This window comes from Haliotis asinina, chromosome 1, assembly GCF_037392515.1.
Source record: "Haliotis asinina isolate JCU_RB_2024 chromosome 1, JCU_Hal_asi_v2, whole genome shotgun sequence".
In the NCBI taxonomy this organism is placed as follows: Eukaryota; Metazoa; Mollusca; class Gastropoda; order Lepetellida; family Haliotidae; genus Haliotis; species Haliotis asinina.
Window position 1 is genome coordinate 6,743,204 of NC_090280.1, and position 24,363 is coordinate 6,767,566.

General features: G+C 42.5%; 1 protein-coding gene across 1 annotated transcript; it reads right to left on the minus strand.

The window, feature by feature from the left end:
• Nucleotides 1-2,195: 2,195 nt before the first annotated feature.
• LOC137257919 (uncharacterized) lies at nt 2,196-21,155 on the minus strand. The gene is made up of 6 exons (XM_067795431.1): nt 20,873-21,155; nt 12,275-13,984; nt 11,424-11,480; nt 4,666-4,749; nt 3,070-4,179; nt 2,196-2,272 (listed from the first exon to the last, which is right to left on the minus strand). The coding sequence occupies exons 1-6, from the start codon at nt 21,153-21,155 to the stop codon at nt 2,211-2,213; spliced, it is 3,306 nt and encodes a 1,101-aa protein (XP_067651532.1). The 3' UTR covers nt 2,196-2,210.
• Nucleotides 21,156-24,363: the final 3,208 nt, after the last annotated feature.

Consider the following 24,363-nt stretch of genomic DNA (forward strand, 5'->3'; position numbering starts at 1 on the left):
AAGCCCAGGTATAAGAATTAAATGCAGCCTCATTGAAAGAGGCCGATCACATCACAGTTGGGAACGCAAAATCAGTGAAATATTGTGAACATCGTGCACGTGTAGCCAATTACCAGTGGCTCTGTAGTGACCTTTTCAACATTGAATGTAAATTTAATAATCAAATCGGCGATATAGATTTTAACGCCGCTTTGTCCAGTATGCCGATGATATCAAAGCGTGTGGGCTCAGTGTGGCAGGAAATCCCGAAGTAATGACTTTCATCACTATTATGAAGCTGCTGAATGCCGCTGATGAAGCCACATACTCAGGGCGGGCTGGGACTCGAACTCACGATTGTAAGTTCTTGTACATCCAAAGTACGTAACTCAAAGCTATTGCCGTGCTTTAGGCGACAGTTACCTTTGGTCCCGTACTTTGTGAGTTAGTGAGTGAGTTTCACGCCGCATTCAGTATTAATCCAGCTACATGGTGGCGGTCTGTAAATACTCGAGTCTGGACCAGACAAACCAGTAAACAACAGCAAGGGCATTGATCTGTATTTTGTAAAGTATACCAATGAACCAATGATTTAGTTCACGATAATGACATTGTTACAACTTGAATATACGTTCATGTGATATGCAGTAATTCACGCTTATAACGAACTGTCGTCTAACACGCTGATGGACATGACTAAATGCCTTTTGTGCTTTCCGACTACCTGCTAGATGTGAAACCTCACTTCTCTACAACTCAAAACATGCACCTGCTGTTGTTTTATGCCGCTGCAGGCAACATCTCGGTTTTAATTACTGTGTGTCTGTAATCGGGGCCCTTGACAGGTCGGTACAACAATGTACGCCATCTAGACAACGTTACAAACAGAACAGTTCAACACTGACACCACACATTAAACTTCGGCTTCAGTGCATCATCCAAGTTGTGAACGTACCCTATCATTGGCTGGTTTACGACCCGAAACGGCTGTTAACCATCCAGTCACAGTATTGCCATGTGCAAGAGAAATACTATGCGGAATAACAATGCATCAGTTGCGTCGGTGGTGTCACGTCCGAAACAAAGCTGTGTTAGCTATAAGGGATTTTGCATACTGAAAACACAAGACAAATGAGGATGCTCTAGTGGCCCTAGATTATATAACAAACAGCAAAAGAGACACAATTTTCGACAAAAATGACTCTATAAAAGTAAGCGTTCATGTTTATGTCTTCTGTTTTAGAAAATGACAAAAAGCCAGAGTTATGTTTCTTTTGCTGGTCAGTATATTATATCCTAAGTAACACTCTACGTTGTTATCGAGATGACACTGACATGAAACTTGCTGCGAGAGTGCGTGAGTGAGTATTGTTTAGCATCCCGTTTAGCAATGTCCCTCGCGTCTTGAATCGAGTACAGGTCTAATTTCGACAAATTAACCACGTTGAGTAGTCTAACACATTTCATATTCATTTGTTTATATATTGTGGTCAACATGGTATTAACTACAGCAACTTCAGAAAGGTTGTTTTGCGTCTGAGCGGATCTCGACTAGTAGACTCTACGAGATGCAATGTTCCTACCTAGCTATGGACTTCATGTGACCATTGGTTCAGGTAGAATGAGTAGGTACCTGGATTTGAGATCATCACACACGTAGAGACAAGTTTAAACCCTCAGAGACTGTCATCATGTTACGTTTTCCTCCCCATATTGGATGACATACCCTTACCTAGAGTAGTATACCGTGATATACCGCATCATACCGTGTGATACCGTGAGATACTGTGATAAAACGTGACATACCGGGACATACCGTAACAAACCGTTCTATGCCGAGGTGTACCATGATATACCGTGAGATATCACCGTGAAACGAAATATACCGTGACGTGAGACATCATGAGATACAGTCAGATACCCTACAGTACCTGTATCTATGTAACTGCGAGGTATTTCCATGTCTTAAATGAGTGTAACAATAGCTCTTCATCTTCGATATTTTATTAGGTATCAAGGCATGTAAAGACAACACAGGATGCTATGGCTTCCATACAATCATATACAATTCACTTGAAGTTGTCGAAGAGGTGATGTACACCATTAATTTACACCTGAGGTATTCAGTATCTGACTTTAATAATGTTATTGTTGACAGAACATTTCAGCTCTGAAAGCGGCAAGTTCAGTGAAGGTGTCCACATCTCATTACTTGGTCAGTGTCCAGGTCACTAACTGTCGTACATGTTCACCATGTTGCTCTGAGCCTCTCGCTGTATCATGGTGTATGTCACTGAAACAGGATACACAGACATCAGTCAGCAGAACACCTCGGGAGTACACCTGCCACCTTTGGGTAGCAACATCTTTTCCATACATTGTGCGCCCTACTGTTGACTAAGGGGAACACTTGGGGATAAATGTAGATGGGTGAGCGAAGGGCGGGGGAGGGTCAGGAATAATCCAATCAACAAACCCGCGGCATTTCGCTATGCAGTGGGCGGTGAAGTACCCTAATGGTCATATCGTTCGCTTGTCACGCGGAAGCTCCGATTACCCACATTGCTACAATGTGTAAAGTCTGTATCATTTCTGATGTTCCTTGCCGTGATATTGCTGGAATATTGTTAAAAAGAAGCGTAAAACTAAACTCGCTGTACATAGTTGCGACCCTTATGTACGTAAGACACCTATGTTACTCGGTTCGAATCCATGCCTATCCAGATCATGTTTGTAGAATTTATCAGCATCATAAACGTTGTCCGTAGTCCATCAAAAACAGTCAACGTCTGAATACATCGGTCGGACTTCACATTTACAGAAATCTCACTACCATCATTTAACTGGAATATTGCAATCGTCCTCTACAGGGCATTGCTCCGACATGATAGTATGACATCTAACGCCACTAGATGAAATACTAATACTGAGGGTATGTCAAAGTCATCTGATAATCATGTGTTTTTATATAGGGATCACTCTTATAAGGCTTTTTTCTTGTGACAGTACACGTTGAATTATTCTCATCACTATAAACAAACATTCAACCGAAAATGCATTAACTGACAGGTTTTTCCATGAAGACCTTACCTCCCTGGGGGCAGCAGAAGGCCACGTGGTACACCATCTTGCAGGACAGGGAGCCGGGACAAGCGTCGTCATCACAGTCGTAGCTCTTTCCTTTGCGTCCCTTGAGAGAAGCCACGGTTTTGCAGTCTAGAGATTTGGCTGCACTGATGCTGGTCGCAACATCCGCCAATTTCATGACGATGTTCTGCTTGGGCTGCAGTGCAGGCAGAGAGCCGAGAAGGGCGAGTCTGCTTGGGTTGATGGTGTTGGGCTGATTAACTGGGACTAAGTCTAGAGGACCGAACATTGACTTGTGAGGAGCTTTGATCATGTTAACACCAACTCCTCCTGCGGGAGTGTAGATCGGATCGTCCACTGGCTTTGCTGGAGCTGTAGGAGGTATTGCCACTGGTGAAGAGCTGTGAACAGGTCCTGACAACATAGCACGTCCCAACTTTGTGAGACTGTTAGCAGGGGATTGTATTGGGTGCTGACCTGGACCGACTAGCTCCAAAGGTGCTGGTTGACCTACAGGTCGAGCAGCCCCGAAGGGAAGTGGATCTACAGCAGCATATGGCAGGAGCGAGGCAGCTGGAGCCATCAGTGCTTTGAGGAGTGTTGCTACCCGTGTTGCACTGTAGGTTTTACTTGTTTGAGTCGGTGGTAAAGTTGTAGTGAGAACTGAAGCAGCTGTTTGCGTTCTGGTCCGTTGGATTTGGGTGCTCCTAGCTGTAGGTGTTCTAGGCTGCGTCGTCCTTGTTTGAGTATTGGCCAGAGGAGAAACTCCTAGTGCAGATGATCTGGTGACACTTGATCTAGGTAGTGGTGATTGTTGACTGGCCCCAGTTGGCTGACTTTGGCTATTTGTTTGGGTCATGCCAGTTTGAATATTGGCTAGAGGAGATGCTCCCGGTGCTGACGACCCTCTCACGTTTGAAGTACTTAGTGGTGATTGTTGACTGGCACCAGTTGGCTGACTTTGTCTGTTTGTTTGGGTCATGCCAGTTTGAATATTGGCTAGAGGAGATGCTTCTGGTACTGACGACCTTCTCACGTTTGAAGTACCTAGTGGTGTTTGGTGACTGACACCAGCTGGCTGATCTTGTGTGTTAGTAAAATGTCCGACCTGTCCTGTCGGAGTATTTGTCCTCACATGAGTTTGTGCAGCTGGGTACCTGACATCGTGGTGTGGGTTGGCATATAAGGTTGGGAAGGTGTTCCTCAGCAACTGCAGGTATTGTTGATAAGCAGCAAGTGATGTGGTGGGATGGCCGTTAGGATATGTACCGAGACGAACATTTCCTGTGGACCCTTGGTAGGGGGTCACTCCATTCAATATTCCATTTGTATATGAAACTCGCTGTCCGTTTGTGAGCGTGCTACTTTGAACCAGACCCGAAGGTGTCCCAGCATACGTATAGACCATTGGTTGACCGTTAGTATATGTCTGTTGATGACCGACTGCTGTCCTACTAACGGGCATATCGTTTGTATACATCCCGTGATACCGTCCCCCAACTGTCTGCTGCATGGGTGCGCTACCACTAGTAGTTTGTTGTCCAGTGTGATATATCCCGGATGAACCGCTATAGGGGACACCTTGTTGTGTGACTGTACCGTGCCCTGTAGCGGGGGCTCCAGAAGCAGCTTGTCCCGACTGGAGGACAGTAGGTGGCGTGGTGACCGAGAATCCAAGGCACCCTGAAACATTTGACAATCTATGTTATTCAAAATACATAATTGTCGCTGTTTGTCTGTCTGTATGTTGATAAATGGGAGCATTCAATACTGAAACATCTGTCGAATTGGCGACGTATACCTGGAACACTGTAACACATCTCTGTTTAACATTCAACAGCACCGTTCGTATCATGGCATCCGTGTTTTCTATCTATGATCATTGCAGTGTGTTACTGATTTACTATCGCACAACGTGTGTAGCTTTGCTGTATCAATGCGTACTTAAGATACGAACATCGATAATATACGATAATATTACATAAAAAGGATCTGTTGCCAAGACGTGACGAGTATATTCCATCCAGCCACTCCAGTTATTAACTAACTTGCATGCGTTATTCTATGTAAAAAAGTAACAGGACATTATTATGAAATTAATTTAAATTTAAATTACCAGTGTCCTCATTCTGCCTTACACCTTACGACTTAAACTTTAGACGATACTGCGTGTGACATCGGGGACCAGGAAGTCTGATCCTTAAGTCTTAGAGTGTATGGGTGAGTGAGTGAGTATGGATTTACTTCGCTTAAAGCAATATTCCAACAATGTCATGGCATGGGACACCAGAAATGACCTTCACACATTGTACCCATGTGGGAATCGAACCCGGGTGTTCGGTGTGACGAGCGAACGCGTTAAGCACTAGGCTAAGACAAAATGTGACCTTTGAGTCCGAATGTAGCAATACTTCGGTAGTAAGAAGTCACACAAAACACTCCAAATACATTTCAGTAATATTAGTACCAAAGTATTGTCTTTACATCACGGTGATGATGCTCGTGATTGAAGCTATGAACAGGTTGAAATATTTGTTCAGCGAATCCTGATCAGCAAAGGACTGTTACATCACCTCTATATGTGAGTGAGTTTAGTGTTTCATCTCACTCAGCAATGTTCCAACTATATGGCGGCTGTCTGTAAATAATCGAGCCTGGACCAGACAATGATCAACACAATCAGCATCCATTTTTCAAACCAATGACACGTGTCAACCAAGTCAACGAACCAGACTAACAGATCCCGTTAATTACCTCTTACGACAAGCATGGGTTACTGAAGATAAATTCTAATTCGGATCTTCAAGAGTCTCATGGGTCCCTCTATTAACATGAGCATGGATTGAAAATCATATTTGTATTTCAACTACAGAATCGAAGCAATAACAGTACCGATAGTAACGCGTGTACCGTTGGAAACACTAGAACAAGTGTAGGTTGGGCTTACCTGACATAAGCATACATAGAAGCACACTGGATGCGAACACAGGAAAAGATGATGTGAACATTCTGAGAGACTCTGTGATCATGTCGTGCTGTGTAGGGGAGGCATAGCTTTATATACCCCTAAGTGAATCTGCAGCCGTCACCCCCACTGCCCGATAAAGAGGAATGTCCTTCATCTGACCTCCTCAATGTCACACCTGAACATAAACTGATCAAGGGGATAGAAAAAGTGGATGATGATTTTTGAGACGGCATTACCTTTATTGTTGACATTGAAATGTAAGCATAAACGCTCTGACAAAATAATATATTGACTTTGTGATAAATGAACATCGATGACACTGCCTTGACCTGAACAAAGGATACAAAGAACGTAGACACCATGTATGTTATTTGTGATTGAAAGGTGAAGCGTGTGCTCGTAAACACAAGCTTGTTCTTGTATGCAAGTATGTTTTACCGATGTCCATTGCATAACAGCTTTCAGTTTCTGGTTAATTTCGTCATTATTGAATTTATTGTAGTTTAAGACTTGAGAAGGCTGTTGTTTCGTATTGACTTACTTACCGGGAGAGAGCGAGTACCTAGATATATTTGACATAGGGATTTGCTCAAAATGTGTATAAATATTATTCAATAAGCCCGTCACAGGTAGATAGGGACCACCGACATAGTGAAGCTGTGAAGTCTCAAACACAACTAGTATGTCCTTTACCTAGTATTTCCTTTTGTTTCTGCAGCAAACATTTTAATAAAAAAAGATGGTTGTATACTTTCCCTTCCCCTTCCCCGGCAGAGTCTTTTGTCTGCTATAATGTTTCTTCTTCTCTGCGAATTCAGGACCTGGAAACATCGTTCACTGTTGTCGATTAACGCAGTTCAAACAGTTGTCACGTTCACGGATGAAACAACAAACATTTCCATAATCTCTGCTAAAAGCTGCTCCTCTTTATATTTGGGTTTTGATGAATCGAATGGGGATGTTGGGTGTTGGCGGAAAGATTAGTGTTACCGTACCACACAAGAGGCATCCGTGGTGTATGTTATACAGTGTCGAAAAGAAGAGTAAGATAATTTATGGATAAAAACTTCTTGTATTACTATGATGCTAGGTTCCGGTATACGTTCGCATTCTTATACTGTTGTCAAGGATGAGTGAAGTTATAAACAAACTGTTATACCTTTCTTATTATACACCAAATTCTAAAATACCAATCACACGGATCAGATATGCACGTGTTTTGTTTTTGCCTCGCCCAGACGTTGTCGTTGCATATATAGTAATGTTTCTGTATCGTTCCTTTGCACACAGACGAAAATGTACTGTCCACTGCCTAATGACAATATTAAGTGAAGAATCAAGATTGACGTAAGAGACGAGTGACGTCAGATCTGTTGCCATCCCTGGAGAGACATTGTTCCAGTGGTGATAGATGGCGCTCCTAGCTTTCTTTTGATTTTCGATCCAGGTAGTCTTAAATCTCTGGGATTATTGTTTGAAGCGCATGGTGGCCCCGACAAAACAACGACGTTCAAGTAAAGCAGAAAGTCGTTTGTCAGTCTTGCTGTATGAGGCCTTGCGTTATCGTGTGGGTAGACAATGTCACCAGACATAACTGGTCTCAGATCCTTTTCCACACCACAACGCTAAAATCTGCTGTCGCCAGTAGACATCAGTCGTCGGCATTCATGCGTCTATCGCCTGTCATGGTGTCAGTACCGTCGCTGATACTGACGTCGCCATTTCAGTGAGTGAGTGAGTTTAGTTTTACTCCGCACTCAATATACCAGCTTTATCGCGGCGGTCTGTAAATAATCGAGCCTGGACAAGACAATCAACCGTGATCAACAGCATGAGCATTGATCTGCTCAATTTGGGACCGATGACGTGTCAACCAAGTCAGCGAGCCTGACCACCATATCCCGTTACTCGCCTCTTACGGCAAGCACGTCGCCATTACAAAACGATTTCTCATATGCAAGCGGTGATCATCAAATCACTGTGTGTTGTCACGTGTAGTTGGCCATTCTTAGTCCTGTCTTACGTATTGCCTAATTGTTTGAGTCGTTGCATCGGCCAGTGATAGTTGTTCGAGTGCAGCCGATGGTTCTGCCAATGGTGGTATGATTACCTCCTTGTCGGGTCATTCCGACAACGTTCTCTCTTTCCATTTGCCTCAAAGTATTTCTTAATTTTCATTTTATTACGGTATAGCTCATGTAACGCGTAGTGTGTTTGATACCTTTAGGATGCACGTGCATTTCGTGATACAGAATAAAAGGATCGTTTTGGATATTTGGGGACATTAAGTTGACTCGTTAACTTGTCTCACCCTTTACTACCGGAACGAATGGGTCTGTGGACGTGTGACATGGCTCTATCTGATTTTATCGCGTAATTTTTATTTTTGTGAATATTTTGCAGTGTGTAATTTCTGTTGAGCTCTGCAGTACGTAAGCAAACATTAAACCCGTCGACCTTTCATTACGTTTACGATTACACTGATTTTGAGGAAACTTTGAATGAACGGATGACACATAGTTTTCAGTTAAAAGGACAGTTAACCAGAACACATACATGTACGCCAGACACTTTGAAGTGAAACCCGCCAATCAATCATTATGATTAACCGTTAAATGATTACAAGGGAGGAACGACATGAGGTGACAGTACAATGTTCAAAGGCAGCATGGTTATAATGTGAGGATTAACCTTTAGCCTGCTGAATTAATTTCAGCATAGGCTGTTGATAAGAGAGTGGGAGGTTTCAAACAGTCGGTGTGTCACTTAATTAGGGACAAATGAAAAACATATTTGGCAGAAATACTAAATGCAAAAATGAACATTATTTTCGTACGGAGGTTAATGACATAAATATCATAATTTCCTAAATTTTCCTGAATTACTTGATTGACAGTCAAATGCGTTCCACATTAGGAATCGAATAAATCGTGGAATTACCGAAAACCGATTTCAGTATTCTTATTACCGATATCTCATAATTATCTGACTTTAATTCCGTATATTTGTATCGGCAAATATCAGCGTGAAAAATAAAAAAAATAATCGAAAACATTCGTCGTAAACAAATCATATTTTCCCAATGGCGACTTTTCGGTATGGATTCTTATACCGTTTTCAAGCATATGGGAGGACAAGGTGTAACAGTTTATATACAGATACATGAGATATTGCTGAGGAGATTAACAATAACAACAACATAATTGAGGAGATGAGATAACAAAAACATCAAAGGATAAAATTAGAGTTGTTGATATCACCAGTGATTAGTGTGAAGCCAGGGGTAGGGGTGGGGGGATTGCAGCGTTGAGGGGACCAATTAATGGAGGATTAGTGACGGAAGCCAGAGATTAAAGTCAGATTTGTTGATTAAAGAGTCAAACTGGTTAGGTAAAAATATACCCTGATCCCTGTTTATAGAAGGGTTGTGTCTGCGGATGTGAATAGCTTCTGCCAATTTTCTCTGATATAATCATGTTTGTTGCTGGTGAGTGTTTTGATAGTGTCCCAATTGATTTTGTGTTCAGGAAATTTTGTGATGTGTTCCGAAATGGCTGATTTTTTGTCTGCTTTGTTTGTTGATGTCTTGTGTTCTTTGATGCGAATGTTTAGTGGTCTGGATGTTTCCCCAATGTAGTTGCGCCCACAGTTGCATCTGATGTTGTATACCACACCCATAGGTTCTTGTTTTGTTGTGGGATGTTTCCTACCATTTGCCCTGATGATGGTGTTGATGGATGTGGCTGTGGTGAGGTATGTGTCGATACCCCAGTAATGTACGCTTATAACGAACTCTCATCTAACACGCCGATGGACATGACTAAATGCCTTTTTTTTTGCGTTCCGACTACCTGCTAGATGTGAAACCACACTTCTCTACAACTCAAAACATGCACCTGTTGTTGTTTTATGCCACTGCAGGCAACATCTCGGTTTTAATTACTATGTGTCTGTAAATGGGGCCCTTGACAGGTCGGTACAACAATGTGCGCCATCTAGACAACGTTACAGACAGAACAGTTAGACACTGACACCACACATTAAACTTCGGCTTCAGTGCATCATCCAAGTTGTGAACGTACCCTATCATTGGCTGGTCTACGACCACCCGAAACGGCTGTTAACCATCCAGTCACAGTATTGCCATGTGCAAGAGAAACATTATGCGGAATAACAATGCATCAGTTGCGTCGGTGGTGTCACGTCCGAAACAAAGCTGTGTTAGCTATAGGGGATTTCGCATACTGAAAACACAAGACAAATGAGGATGCTCTAGTGGCCCTAGATTATATAACAAACAGCAAAAGAGACACAATTTCCGACAAAAATGACTCTTATAAAAGTAAGCGGTCATGTTTATGTCTTCTGTTTTAGAAAATGACAAAAAGCCAGAGTTATGTTTCTTTTGCTGGTCAGTATATTATATCCTAAGTAACACTCTACGTTGTTATCGAGATGACACTGACATGAAACTTGCTGCGAGAGTGCGTGAGTGAGTATTGTTTAGCATCCCGTTTAGCAATGTCCCTCGCGTCTTGAATCGAGTACAGGTCTAATTTCGACAAATTAACCACGTTGAGTAGTCTAACACATTTCATATTCATTTGTTTATATATTGTGGTCACGACCTGCGCTGGGTCGGATTCAACATGGTATTAACTACAGCAACTTCAGAAAGGTTGTTTTGCGTCTGAGCGGATCTCGACTAGTAGACTCTACGAGATGCAATGTTCCTACCTAGCTATGGACTTCATGTGACCATTGGTTCAGGTAGAATGAGTAGGTACCTGGATTTGAGATCATCACACACGTAGAGACAAGTTTAAACCCTCAGAGACTGTCATCATGTTACGTTTTCCTCCCCATATTGGATGACATACCCTTACCTAGAGTAGTATACCGTGATATACCGCATCATACCGTGTGATACCGTGAGATACTGTGATAAAACGTGACATACCGGGACATACCGTAACAAACCGTTCTATGCCGAGGTGTACCATGATATACCGTGAGATATCACCGTGAAACGAAATATACCGTGACGTGAGACATCATGAGATACAGTCAGATACCCTACAGTACCTGTATCTATGTAACTGCGAGGTATTTCCATGTCTTAAATGAGTGTAACAATAGCTCTTCATCTTCGATATTTTATTAGATATATTACCTTTCAAGACAACACAGGATGCTATGGCTTATATACAATTATATATAATTCACTTGAAATTGTCGAAGAGGTGATGTACACCATTAATTTACACCTGAGGTATTCAGTATCTGACTTTAATAATGTTATTGTTGACAGAACATTTCAGCTCTGAAAGCGGCAAGTTCAGTGAAGGTGTCCACATCTCATTACTTGGTCAGTGTCCAGGTCACTAACTGTCGTACATGTTCACCATGTTGCTCTGAGCCTCTCGCTGTATCGTGGTGTATGTCACTGAAACAGGATACACAGACATCAGTCAGCAGAACACCACGGGAGTACACCTGCCACCTTTGGGTAGCAACATCTTTTCCATACATTGTGCGCCCTACTGTTGACTAAGAGGAACACTTGGGGATAAATGTAGATGGGTGAGCGAAGGGTGGGGGAGGGTCAGGAATAATCCAATCAACAAACCCGCGGCATTTCGCTATGCAGTGGGCGGTGAAGTACCCTGATGGTACGTTGGCTTGTCACGTGGAAGCTCCGATTACCCACATTGCTACAATGTGTAAAGTCTGTATCATTTCTGATGTTCCTTGCCGTGATATTGCTGGAATATTGTTAAAAAGAAGCGTAAAACTAAACTCACTATGCGACCCTTATGTACGTAAGACACCTATGTTACTCGGTTCGAATGCAGGCCTATCCAGATCATGTTTGTAGAATTTATCAGCATCATAAACGTTGTCCGTAGTCCATCAAAAACAGTCAACGTCTGAATACATCGGTCGGACTTCACATTTACAGAAATCTCACTACCATCATTTAACTGGAATATTGCAATCTTCCTCTACAGGGCATTGCTCCGACATGACAGTATGACATCTAACGTCACAGGATGAAATACTAATACCGAGGGTATATACGTATGTCAAAGTCATCTGATAATTATGTGTTTTTATATCGGGATCACTCTTATAAGGCTTTTTTTCTTATGAAGGTACACGTTGAATTATTCTCATCACTATAAACAAACATTCAACCGAAAATGCAATAACTGACAGGTTTTTCCATGAAGACCTTACCTCCCTGGGGGCAGCAGAAGGCCACGTGGTACACCATCTTGCAGGACAGGGAGCCGGGACAAGCGTCGTCATCACAGTCGTAGCTCTTTCCTTTGCGTCCCTTGAGAGAAGCCACGGTTTTGCAGTCTAGAGATTTGGCTGCACTGATGCTGGTCGCAACATCCGCCAATTTCATGACGATGTTCTGCTTGGGCTGCAGTGCAGGCAGAGAGCCGAGAAGGGCGAGTCTGCTTGGGTTGATGGTGTTGGGCTGATTAACTGGGACTAAGTCTAGAGGACCGAACATTGACTTGTGAGGAGCTTTGATCAAGTTAACGCCAACTCCTCCTGCGGGAGTGTAGATCGGATCGTCCACTGGCTTTCCTGGAACTGTAGGAGGTATTGCCACTGGTGAAGAGCTGTGAACAGGTCCTGACAACATAGCACGTCCCAACTTTGTGAGACTGTTAGCAGGGGATTGTATTGGGTGTTGACCTGGACCGATTAGCTCCAAAGGTGCTGGTTGACCTACAGGCCGAGCAGCCCCGTAGGGAAGTGGATCTACAGCAGCATATGGCAGGAGCGAGGCAGCTGGAGCCATCAGTGCTTTCAGGAGTGTTGCTACCCGTGATGCACTGTAGGTTTTACTTGTCTGTAGTGGTGGTGTCGAGGCAGAACCAGTTTGAGTCGGTGGTAAAGTTGTAGTGAGAACTGAAGCAGCTGTTTGTGTTCTGGTCTGTTGGATCTGGGTGTTCCTAGCTGTAGGTGTTCTAGGCTGCGTCGTCCTTGTTTGAGTATTGGCCAGAGGAAATGCTCCTAGTGCAGATGATTTGGTGACACTTGATCTAGGTAGTGATGTTTGATGACTGGCCCCAGTTGGCTGACTTTGTCTATTTGTTTGGGTCATGCCAGTTTGAATATTGGCTAGAGGAGATGCTCCCGGTGCTGACGACCCTCTCACGTTTGAAGTACTTAGTGGTGATTGTTGACGGGCACCAGTTGGCTGACTTTGTCTGTTTGTTTGGGTCATGCCAGTTTGAATATTGGCTAGAGGAGATGCTCCTGGTGCTGACGACCTTCTCACGTTTGAAGTACCTAGTGGTGTTTGATGACTGGCACCAGTTGGCTGACCTTGTGTGTTAGTAAAATGTCCGACCTGTCCTGTCGGTGTATTTGTCCTCACATGAGTTTGTGCAGCTGGGTACCTGACATCGTGGTGTGGGTTGGCATATAAGGTTGGGAAAATGTTCTTCAGCAACTGCAGGTATTGTTGATAAGCAGCAAGTGATGTGGTGGGATGGCCGTTAGGATATGTACCGAGACGAACATTTCCTGTGGACCCTTGGTAGGGGGTCACTCCATTCAATATTCCATTTGTATATGAAACTCGCTGTCCGTTTGTGAGCGTGCTACTTTGAACCAGACCCGAAGGTGTCCCAGCATACGTATAGACCATTGGTTGACCGTTAGTATATGTCTGTTGATGACCGACTGCTGTCCTACTAACGGGCATATCGTTTGTATACATCCCGTGATACCGTCCCCCAACTGTCTGCTGCATGGGTGCGCTACCACTAGTAGTTTGTTGTCCAGTGTGATATATCCCGGATGAACCGCTATAGGGGACACCTTGTTGTGTGACCGTGCCTTGCCCTGTAGCGGGGACTCCAGAAGCAGCCTGTCCCGACTGGAGGACAGGAGGTGGCGTGGTGACCGAGAATCCAAGGCACCCTGAAACATTTGACAATCTATGTTATTCAAAATACATAATTGTCGCTGTTTGTCTGTCTGTATGTTGATAAATGGGAGTATGCAATACTGAAACATCTGTCGAATTGGCGACGTATGCCTGGAACACTGTATTTGACATCTCTGTTTAACATTCAACAGCACCGTTCGTATCATGGCATCCATGTTTTCTATCTATGATCATTGCAGTGTGTTACTGATTTACTATCACGCAACGTGTGTAGCTTTGATGTATCAATGCACACGTAATACAAGATGTGAACTTCGATAATATGCGATAATATTACATGCATCATTCTATGTAAAAAAATCCTGGAAGTTATTATGAAATTAATTGAAATTTAAATTACTAGTGTCCTCATTCTGCCTTACACCTTACGACTTAAACTTTAGACGATACTGCGTGTGACATCGGGGACCAGGAAGTCTGATCCTTAAGTCTCAGAGTGAGTGGGTGAGTGAGTGAGTATGGATTTCCTTCGCTTAAAGCAATATTCCAACAATGTCATGGCATGGGACACCAGAAATGACCTTCACACATTGTACCCATGTGGGAATCGAACCCGGGTGTTCGGTGTGACGAGCGAACGCGTTAAGCACTAGGCTAAGACAAAATTTGACCTTTGAGTCCGATGTAGCAATACCTCGATAAGAAGTCACACAAAACACTCCAAATACATTTCAGTAATATTAGTACCAGGTCAATAATATAAGTATTGTCTTTACATCACGGTGATGATGCTCGTGATTGAAGCTATGAACAGTTTGAAATATTTGTTCAGCGAATCCTGATCAGCAAAGGACTGTAACATCACCTCTATATGTGAGTGAGTTTAGTGTTTCATCTCACTCAGGAATGGTCCAACTATACAGCGGCTGTCTGTAAATAATCGAGCCTGGACCAGACAATCCAGTGATCAACACAATCAGCATCCATTTTTGAAACCAATGACATGTGTGAACCAAGTCAGCGAGCCAGACTAACAGATCCCGTTAATCACCTCTTACGACAAGCATGGGTTACTGAAGATAAATTCTAATTCGGATCTTCAAGAGTCTCATGGGTCCCTCTATTAACATGAGCATGGATTGAAAATCATATTTGTATTTCAACTACAGAATCGAAGCAACAACAGTACCGATAGTAACGCGTGTACCGTTGGAAACACTAGAACAAGTGTAGGTTGGGCTTACCTGACATAAGCATACATAGAAGCACACAGGATGCGAACACAGGAAAAGATGATGTGAACATTCTGAGAGAGTCTGTGATCATGTCGTGCTGTGTAGGGGAGGCATGGCTTTATATACCCCTAAGTGAATCTGCAGCCGTCACCCCCACTGCCCGATAAAGAGGAATGACCTTCATCTGACCTCCTCAATGTCACTCCTGAACATAAACTGATCAAGGGGATAGAAAAAGTGGAGGATGATTTTTGAGCCGGCATTACCTTTATTGTTGACATTGAAATGTAAGCATAAACGCTCTGACAAAATAATATATTGACTTTGTGACAAATGAACATCGATGACACTGCCTTGACCTGAACAAGGATACAAAGAACGTAGACACCATGTATGTTGTTTGTGATATGATTGAAAGGTGAAGCGTGTGCTCGTAAACACAAGCTTGCTCTTGTATGCAAGTATGTTTTACCGATGTCCATTCCATAACAGCTTTCTGATTTTGGTTAATCTCATCATTATTGAATTTATTGTAGTTTAGGACTTGAGAAGGCTATTGTTTCGACCTCACTTGAGCTTACTTACCGGGAGAGAGAGTGTACCTAAATACATTTGACATAGGGATTTGCTCAAAATGTGTATAAATATTATTCAATAAGCCCGTCACAGGTAGATAGCGACCACCGACATCGTGAAGCTGTGAAGTCCCAAACACAACTAGTATGTCCTTTGTATTTTCATTTCCTTTTGTTTCTGCAGTAAACATTGTTATAAAAAACATGGTTGTATACTTTCCCTTCCCCGGCAGAGTCTTTTGTCTGATATAGTGTTTTTGTTGTCTGCAAATTCTGGACCTGGTCACTGTTGTCGATTAACGCAGTTCAAACACGTGACACGTTCACGGATAAAACAACAAACAAATATGTCCATAATCTCGGCTAAAAGCTGCTCCTCTTTATATTTGGGTTTTGATGAATCGAATGGGGATGTTGGGTGTTGGCGGAAAGATAAAAGTATCCGTTCCACACCAGAGACATCCGTGGTGTACGTCATACAGTGCTGATAAGAACAGTAAGATAACTTGTGGATAAAAACGTCTTGTATTACTGTGATGCTAGGTTCCGGTATGCATTCGCATTCTTATACTGTTATCAAGGATGAGTGAAGTTATAAACAAACTGTTATACCTTCCTTATTATACACCAACTTCTAAATTACCAATCGAACAGATATGCACGTGTTTTGTTTTTGCCTCGCCCAGTCGTTGTCGATGCATATATACTAGTGTTGCTCAAAAGAAGGTATACAGTGTGTTTGACCAAACGTGAAGAGGAAGGAAAAGCATTTATGAATAAACATCTTTTAAAATCCAGTAAAATACAGCACATCTACACAATATTCCCGATGGCATGCAAAATCGTAAGTATTATTTGAATGACATGCATTATCATGGTCCTAATATTTACACAAGGCGTTCTTTTCTGCAAAAAAATATCAAATGTTGAATCATATGTGAGTATGACCACCACTGGCTTCAATACACTCCAAAACACGTCGACACATAGACGTAAGGCGAAAATACTTTGTACGTCATAATATCTATATATGTGTGTCTCTGTTAACCTAAAGGAGGAATGAACATCTAGAAAAATTGTCAATGTTTCTGTATCGTTCCTTTCCACACAGACGAAAATGTACTGTCCACTGTCTAATGACAATATTATCTGTATACATGAACTACAGGCATCATAAGTGAAGAATCAAGATTGACGAAAGAGACGCTAAATTCTGCCGTCGCCAGTAAACACCACTCGTCGTCATTCATGCATCTATCGTCCGTCATGGTGTCAGTACCGTCCCTGATAGTGACGTCGCCGTTTCTGTGAGTGAGTGAGTGAATGAGTTCAGCCTTACTCCGCACTCTGCAATATGCCAGCTATATGGCGGTCTGTAAATAATCGAGTCTGAACAAGACAATCAACCGTGATCAACAGCATGAGCATTGATCTGCTCAAATGGGAACCGATGACGTGTCAACCGAAGTCAACAAGTCTGACCACCCTATCCCGGACGTGGGACATGGCTCAGTATGGTTTTATCACTTAATGTGAATATTTAGCAGTGTGTAATTTCTGTTGAACTCTGCAGTACGTAAAAATGAAAAATGAAACCCGTCGTCCTCTCATCACGTTTACCATTACACTGATTAAGAGAAAACGTTGAATGAACGGTGGTTCAAATGATAGGTCTTTAATGTGACTACCACTCCCCAGTCTCATAGCCAGTTCATTGACAAAACTCGACAAGGACAAACACGTCATTGTTACGTTTTGAACAACTTGATGTGACAACATGAGGTGACAACATGAGGTGACAACACGAGGTGACAGTACAATGTTCAAAGGCAGCATAGTTATAATGTGAGGATTAACCTTTAGCCTGCTGAATTAATTTCAGCATAAGGTGTTGTTACGAGGGTGGGTGGTTTCAAACAGTCGGTGTGTCACTAACTTAGGGACAAATGAAAAACATATTTGACAGAAATACTAAATGCAAAAATGAACATTAATATCCTACGGAGGTTAATAACATAAAAAAACATAAATAATGTAAAATTTCCCAAATTTACTTGACTGACAGTCAAATGTGTTCCATATTGGGAATCGAATAAATCGTGGAATTACCGAAAACCGATTTCAGTATTCTTATTACCGATGTCTCATAATTATCTGACTTTGATTCCGTATATTTGTATCGACAAATATCAGCTTGACGACAAATGAAAAATCATTTCTGAAAAAAATAATCGAAAACATTCGTCGTAAGCAAATCTTATTTTCGATGTCATCGCGTTTTAATCAAATGGAACTATTACGTTTATTGGAACGTGTCATGTCATGATAAGTGCAGCATAAAAATGTGATTTATGAACATTCACGAGTCCTAACTGCAAGTGGTATGGTTCATTATTTTCGACAGAAACCCACGGAAAACCAGCGTTGCATCGTGCTACACGTACGAAAAGCATACATAGCGCGCCTCGACCACCCCTATATGAAATATTGCTATTTTGGTCATTACACTTTCCTGTGTAGCCCTGTGAATATCTTATTGTAAACGTGTTTCATTTATCATTTTATGTTTAATATGACGAAAGTTAAGATCGCTAGGTCTTCGTTGTTAGTAAATGCAAAGGTCACCGGATGTGATGTCACAATATATAGATTGAATTGTAACAGTAAATTTGGAGATATTTCGTCTTGCAAACCCAAACTTAAAACAAATCGTTATTTATGTTCTTAGGATTTTTATGTGGTTGGGGCTATATATAATTGTATATATAGCTTGGGCTATATATAACTTGTATTCTCCCATGACCGCGAAACACTTCACATGTAAGTTTTTCAGTATCTATTATTTGAAGTTTTGTTGCTATTAGGACCATAACTTTATTCCACACTGAATATGTAGATAAGAAACATGTAATTGTGAGATCAACTTTCACAGTAGACAATCAGCTGTTCCAACACATCTATTTTCGCCATAAGCAGGTCTTTACACATATTCAATTCGGTATCAAAAGCAATGCTAAGACTTTTATCATTAGAAAACTTACTGCGTCTATCCATATTACGGTTCCTATGAGTAATAACAGTGCTACGGCGTATATGAATGTTCACGTGTTCATAATACGGTACCCTGCGAAAAAGTAAAGATGTTTTCACTATTTGTCACACAAACCTGATAGTTACTTGGAGCAATGTAAGACACGCGATCGTCTCACATCTATCAGTGATCAACTCTCTAATACACCCCACAGGCTCATATTCTTACACTTACGAACCTAATTTCACATTAGACATATACACAATATGTAACTGATGTCACGTTACAGTGAGTCTGCATGCGCATTTGAGAAGGAGTCGTCAAGCATAAACAATATAACCTATGCGGTATTATTACTAGAACAGTCAAGGTTGCGAATGTTGATGTTGTGGCTAATTAAAAATAACTTAATTCTGCTTTCCTGACCTGTAAATGTAAATGGAATGTTAATAGGTCCTTGGCTGAAAGCTGAAAGGTCTTGAGGTCTGTTTGGCCATTGATTGAGTGAATCTCGCAGTCCGTGTTTATTGCTGATTGACGATCCCGTACATGGATAAGAAAGGTAGAGAGAGCGTATAGAGAGGTATTGTGACGTGTTAGGTCGATCGTAGTATTTTGAACTATGACAACTATCTCCACCGCAAAGACGTTTGCAGGGTGAAAATATCTTGGGTATTTGTGTGTGAGTGTGTGAGTATGTGAGCTTACTTAAATCCGTCTTGTAATTTTCATTATTACAGCGAGGCGACCCTCGGATCTGAACCTATTATATCAGCGGATCCTTATGCGTTATAAGGAAGGTAAGTCTTCACAGATGGTAAGGATTAGAAAGTACTGTATTCATCGACGGGACGGCATTGCTACGACGAGGTGGTCCAAATGATAGATCGTTAATGTGACTACCACTCCCCAGTCTCTCAGCCAGTTCATTGACAAAACTCGACAAGAACAAACACGTCATTGTTACGTTTTGAGCACCTTTATTGACTACCACTCTCCACACAGAAAGTGCAGATATTCTGATGAATATAAATACAAGTGATCCCCGGCAGAACAAGCCTGTTACACGCCTCGGCAAATCCCAGAGAACAAGGTGTCTGGTTCTTCATCTGGGTCATTGTGCACGGTTATTAATTCATCAAGATTTCAATTTTCTCCAAATACGCCTTCACCCGAATCAGGTTGTCTGTCACTGTGAAAATATAAAATGCGATCATTACAGAAACCATGTAGATATAACATGCATAAATATGTTTCTCGTTCCATTCGGTAGCACATATAGGGATGCTGACCTACTGGTGAAATGGCTACTTAAGTGCATGTCCCTAGACATGAATGAGTGAATATGATTGTACACCATTTTTGACATTATTCAAGCAATATAACGGCGACGGTAGACACCGGAAATGGGTTTCATACATTGAAGGCATGTGGAGAATAGATCTGAGGTCTTCATCGTGATGAGCGGAAGATACTGTAAAGCCCCGCCATTAGTGAATATTGCATTGGAAGTCACACGAGCCTACAGGTTCAAGTTTGTTTGAGAAGAAATAACTGGCAACGATAGTTCATGAGAACTAGAAAGAAGCACTGTTTACAAGGTTCAAGACACGTGAAAACATGCAAAAATGTTCAGGCTAGTGCTCTGAACTAGATGGATGACTTTACCTAAAATGTTACATAAAATTCACATTTTACCTGAATCCCTAACTTGAACTACACATTTTCTTTGGATATTAGCTAGGTTACCCAACTTGGCGTCTATGTAATAATCAACAGTGAGGAAGTAACAGCGAACAACGTCTTAAGTGAACTACCGATATTTCATATGCTACAGCAGTTTAACCGTATCCGAGTCATCAGAGGATCAAACTTAATGAATGACAAACATGCTGCCAATTTTTTAGTAGACTCTGAGTGACAATTATCGCATCGGACCGAAAGGTTTCTTGTGAAGAGCTCTTCTGTGTGAGTAGTAACTTGTTCCTGATTATCTTGATAGATATACACAACTTACATAACATAGCACATTCGTGTTATATTATTGTAAAGAAAATCAACGACTTTGGTAATGGTTACCTGTTGCAGGACAACAAAAGGCAACATGGCCCGCCGTCTTGCACGTCGTTGTGGGTGGGCACCTGTCGTCGCAGCTCATGGGGAAGAAGGCAAGATGATCCAGTCCCATCAGCTCAGCTACCGTCTTACAATCCAAGGATCTGGCTGCCTTTATTGTACTCACAAGCTCGACCATCTGCATCAGGAACTCAAACGGAGATTGAGTCCTGGGTGCAGATGCTGCTTGCTGAGGAGAGGTTGTATTGGTGACATGCTGTAGCAGTGATGCAGGAGGAAGTTCCATGTTTGCTGAAGCCCCAAATCTCACTGATGGATGAGAAGGGCTAGTGAAAGAGTTCAGTGAAGATGCTTGTTGTCTTGCCAGTGGACCTCTCTGTGTTTCGTGCCGTGTCATCCTGCTGTGAGATGGACTGAACTGTTGACGCACATAGTTTGACGGTCCGTACATAAATGTTTGTGACTGCCGAGGACTGAGAGGCTCCCGCGCGTTTGGAACTTGAATGTAATTAGATGTTCTTTGCGTTGAGAACGTGGATTGGCGTGGCGAAGATAAGTGCTTGGCTTGAAGAGTCTGAGTAGGTATTGCATGAACTGGAGCTCTTCGAAAGGGAAATTGCTGGATAGGGACACTAATGGGTGCTTGTTGAGGAGATCTTTGCACTTGGACACTTTCTGCAGGTGCTTGTTGACGAGATCTTTGGACATGGGCACTTTGTGCAAGTGCTTTTTGAGGAGATCGTTGGATGGGAACACTTTGTGCAGATGCTTGTTGAGAAGGAATTCTACTGACAGGAACAGTTTGTGCAAGCACTCGTGGGGTGTAAGAGTGAGTTGCACCGTACGAGGAAGTTTTCGACTCTCCCTGGTCCCGTACTGAAGCCGGAGATGGCAGCAGTGCCTGCATAAGCGCTCTTACCCTTGTTTGATTGTATTGTGGTGAATTTACTGCTTGTCCCCTAACAGATCCAGAATCTGTTCCAAGTGATCCTACTCGTGCTCCTGGGTCCTTTATAGTGGGGTCACTGCGTGAGTATTTCCCGTCATCTAAATTGTGAGGTCCTGGATGTGTGTAGGGGCTTGTTGGTTTGCTGTTAGAATGTATGCCGGATTGGCTACTGCCAATAACTGTTTGTCTTGTGCTGTCATCATTCACGCTGTAGCGGCGTTCTGGTGAGATGTTGGTTGGTTGGCTGTAAGCGTTGGTATGTGTTGGATCAACAACTGGCTGCGTGTTGTACATCGTTGAACTACCATCACCTTGTGTAGGATACCGACTAGCAGCGGGAGCTACAGAACTTCTGTCATCATTTGAAGTCGAATGTAGTGGAGCCGTCCTTGGAAAGTCGCGATGAACTGATCGACTGTTACTATTGGTTCCAGTATAACCGCTGTTTGTTGGTTGATTGGTACCATACGTTCCTGTGTAGTCGGTGTTTTGTGGTTGACTGTTGGAATAGGCTCCAGTATGACCGCTGTTTGTTAGTTGATTATTGTCATACGTTCCTGTATATACGGTGTTTTGATATGGTTGGCTGTTAGCATACATTGCCGAGTAGTCGGTGACCGGAGCGTATCTGTTTGTAACCGTTCCTGAAATGTCGTTGATTGGTGGTTGATTGTTCATATACGTCGCTGCATTGTCAGTGATGGGTGCTTGACTGTTGCCATACGTAGCTCTATTGTCCAGGATTGGTTGTTGACTGTTACTATACATAGCTGTATTGTCAGTGATTGGTTGTTGATTGTTACCATACATTGCTATATTGTCCACAATTGGTTGTTGAATGTTACTATATGTCACTGTATTGTCATTGATTGGTTGTTGACTGTTACTATACGTCGCTGTATTGTCAATGATTGGTGGTTGACTGTTACTATACATTGCTGTGTTGTCCACGATTGGTTGTTGACTGTTACTATACGTCGCTGCATTGTCATTGATTGGTGGTTGGCCGTAACTGTACATTGCTGTATTGTCAATGACAGGTGGTTGACTGTTACTATACGTCGCTGCATTGTCATTGATTGGGGGTTGGCCGTAACTGTACATTGCTGTATTGTCAGTGACAGGTGGTTGACTGTTACTATAAGTCACTGTATTCTCAGTGACTGGCGGTTGACTGTTACTATACGTCGCTGTATTGTCGTGCTTGACTACTGGTGGTTGACTGTCGCTGTATGTAACTGTATTGTCCGTGATTGGCGGTTGACTATCACTATACGTAGCTGCATAGTCGGTGACTGGTGGTTGACTGTCACTGTATGTAGCTGAATAGTCCACGATTGGTGGCTGACTGTTGCTGTTTGTAGCTGCATAGTCGGTGACTGGTGGTTGACTGTTACTATATGTCGCTGAATAGTCCGTGATTGGTGGTTGACTGTCACTGTATGTAGCTGAATAGTCCATGATTGGTGGCTGACTGTTGCTGTTTGTAGCTGCATAGTCGGTGACTGGCGGTTGACTATCACTATACGTAGCTGAATAGTCCGTGATTGCTGGTTGACTGTTACTATATGTCGCTGAATAGTCCATGGTTGGTGGTTGACTGTCACTGTATGTAGCTGAATAGTCCATGATTGGTGGTTGACTGTTGCTGTTTGTAGCTGCATAGTCGGTGACTGGTGGTTGATTATTAATGTACGACTGTGAATTGTCGGTGATTGGCGGTTGACTGTCACTATACGTAGCTGAATAGTCCGTGATTGCTGGTTGACTGTTTCTATATGTCGCTGAATAGTCCATGGTTGGTGGTTGACTGTCACTGTATGTAGCTGAATAGTCCATGATTGGTGGTTGACTGTTGCTGTTTGTAGCTGCATAGTCGGTGACTGGTGGTTGATTATTAATGTACGACTGTGAATTGTCAGTGATTGGTGATTGACTGTCACTATACGTCACTGAGTCGTCCATGATTGGTGGCTGAGTGTCATCATACCCGTAGTAGCTGATTGCCGGTTGACCAGTCATAGTGTCCGTCGTTGTACCAGATATAACGACTTCGGGCGACAAATTGGTGACGCGTGTTGTGGGAAGACCCAAGTTAGGTGAGGTAGATGATGTTGTTGGAACTGTGGCTTGTGTCGTCACACTGGCTTCAGTGCTGGTTGTTTGGCTGACGGCGGTCACGGACGACGACGCTGGTGTCGTCGTCGTTGACGTAAAAGACGGTTCTTGACATCCTGTTCCAAAATATACAACACTACATATATTAACACTATCTGTCTTCAAGTGCAGTCGAGATCCTGTTTATCCGGACATTTTGGTTACTCTCGGAAATCATCCGGTGAGCGAGGCGTCCGGTTAATTGGATCAAACGAGAAAAACGGCCCAGAGCTCCAGATAATTTTTCAAGCAATTAGGTAGTTACTCCCATGTCTGTTTGTGTATGATTAATTACAATTTCATAAGGAGTAACTAGCATTTTGCATACTCTCACTAGTAAGAAGAACTGAGTACTTTTACACAGAGTTTCCTTCCTTATTGGGTACTT

Excerpts from the sequence above, each read along its gene's own strand:
- LOC137257919 (XM_067795431.1), bottom strand. The coding sequence starts at position 21,155 with ATGGAACTTCCTCCTGCATCACTGCTACAGCATGTCACCAATACAACC. Across the intron at positions 4,750-11,423 it reads CATGGTGAACATGTACGACA|GGTGCCTTGGATTCTCGGTC; the intron begins GTTAGTGACCTG and ends CAAATGTTTCAG. Across the intron at positions 2,273-3,069 it reads CTTCTGCTGCCCCCAGGGAG|TGACATACACCATGATACAG; the intron begins GTAAGGTCTTCA and ends ATCCTGTTTCAG.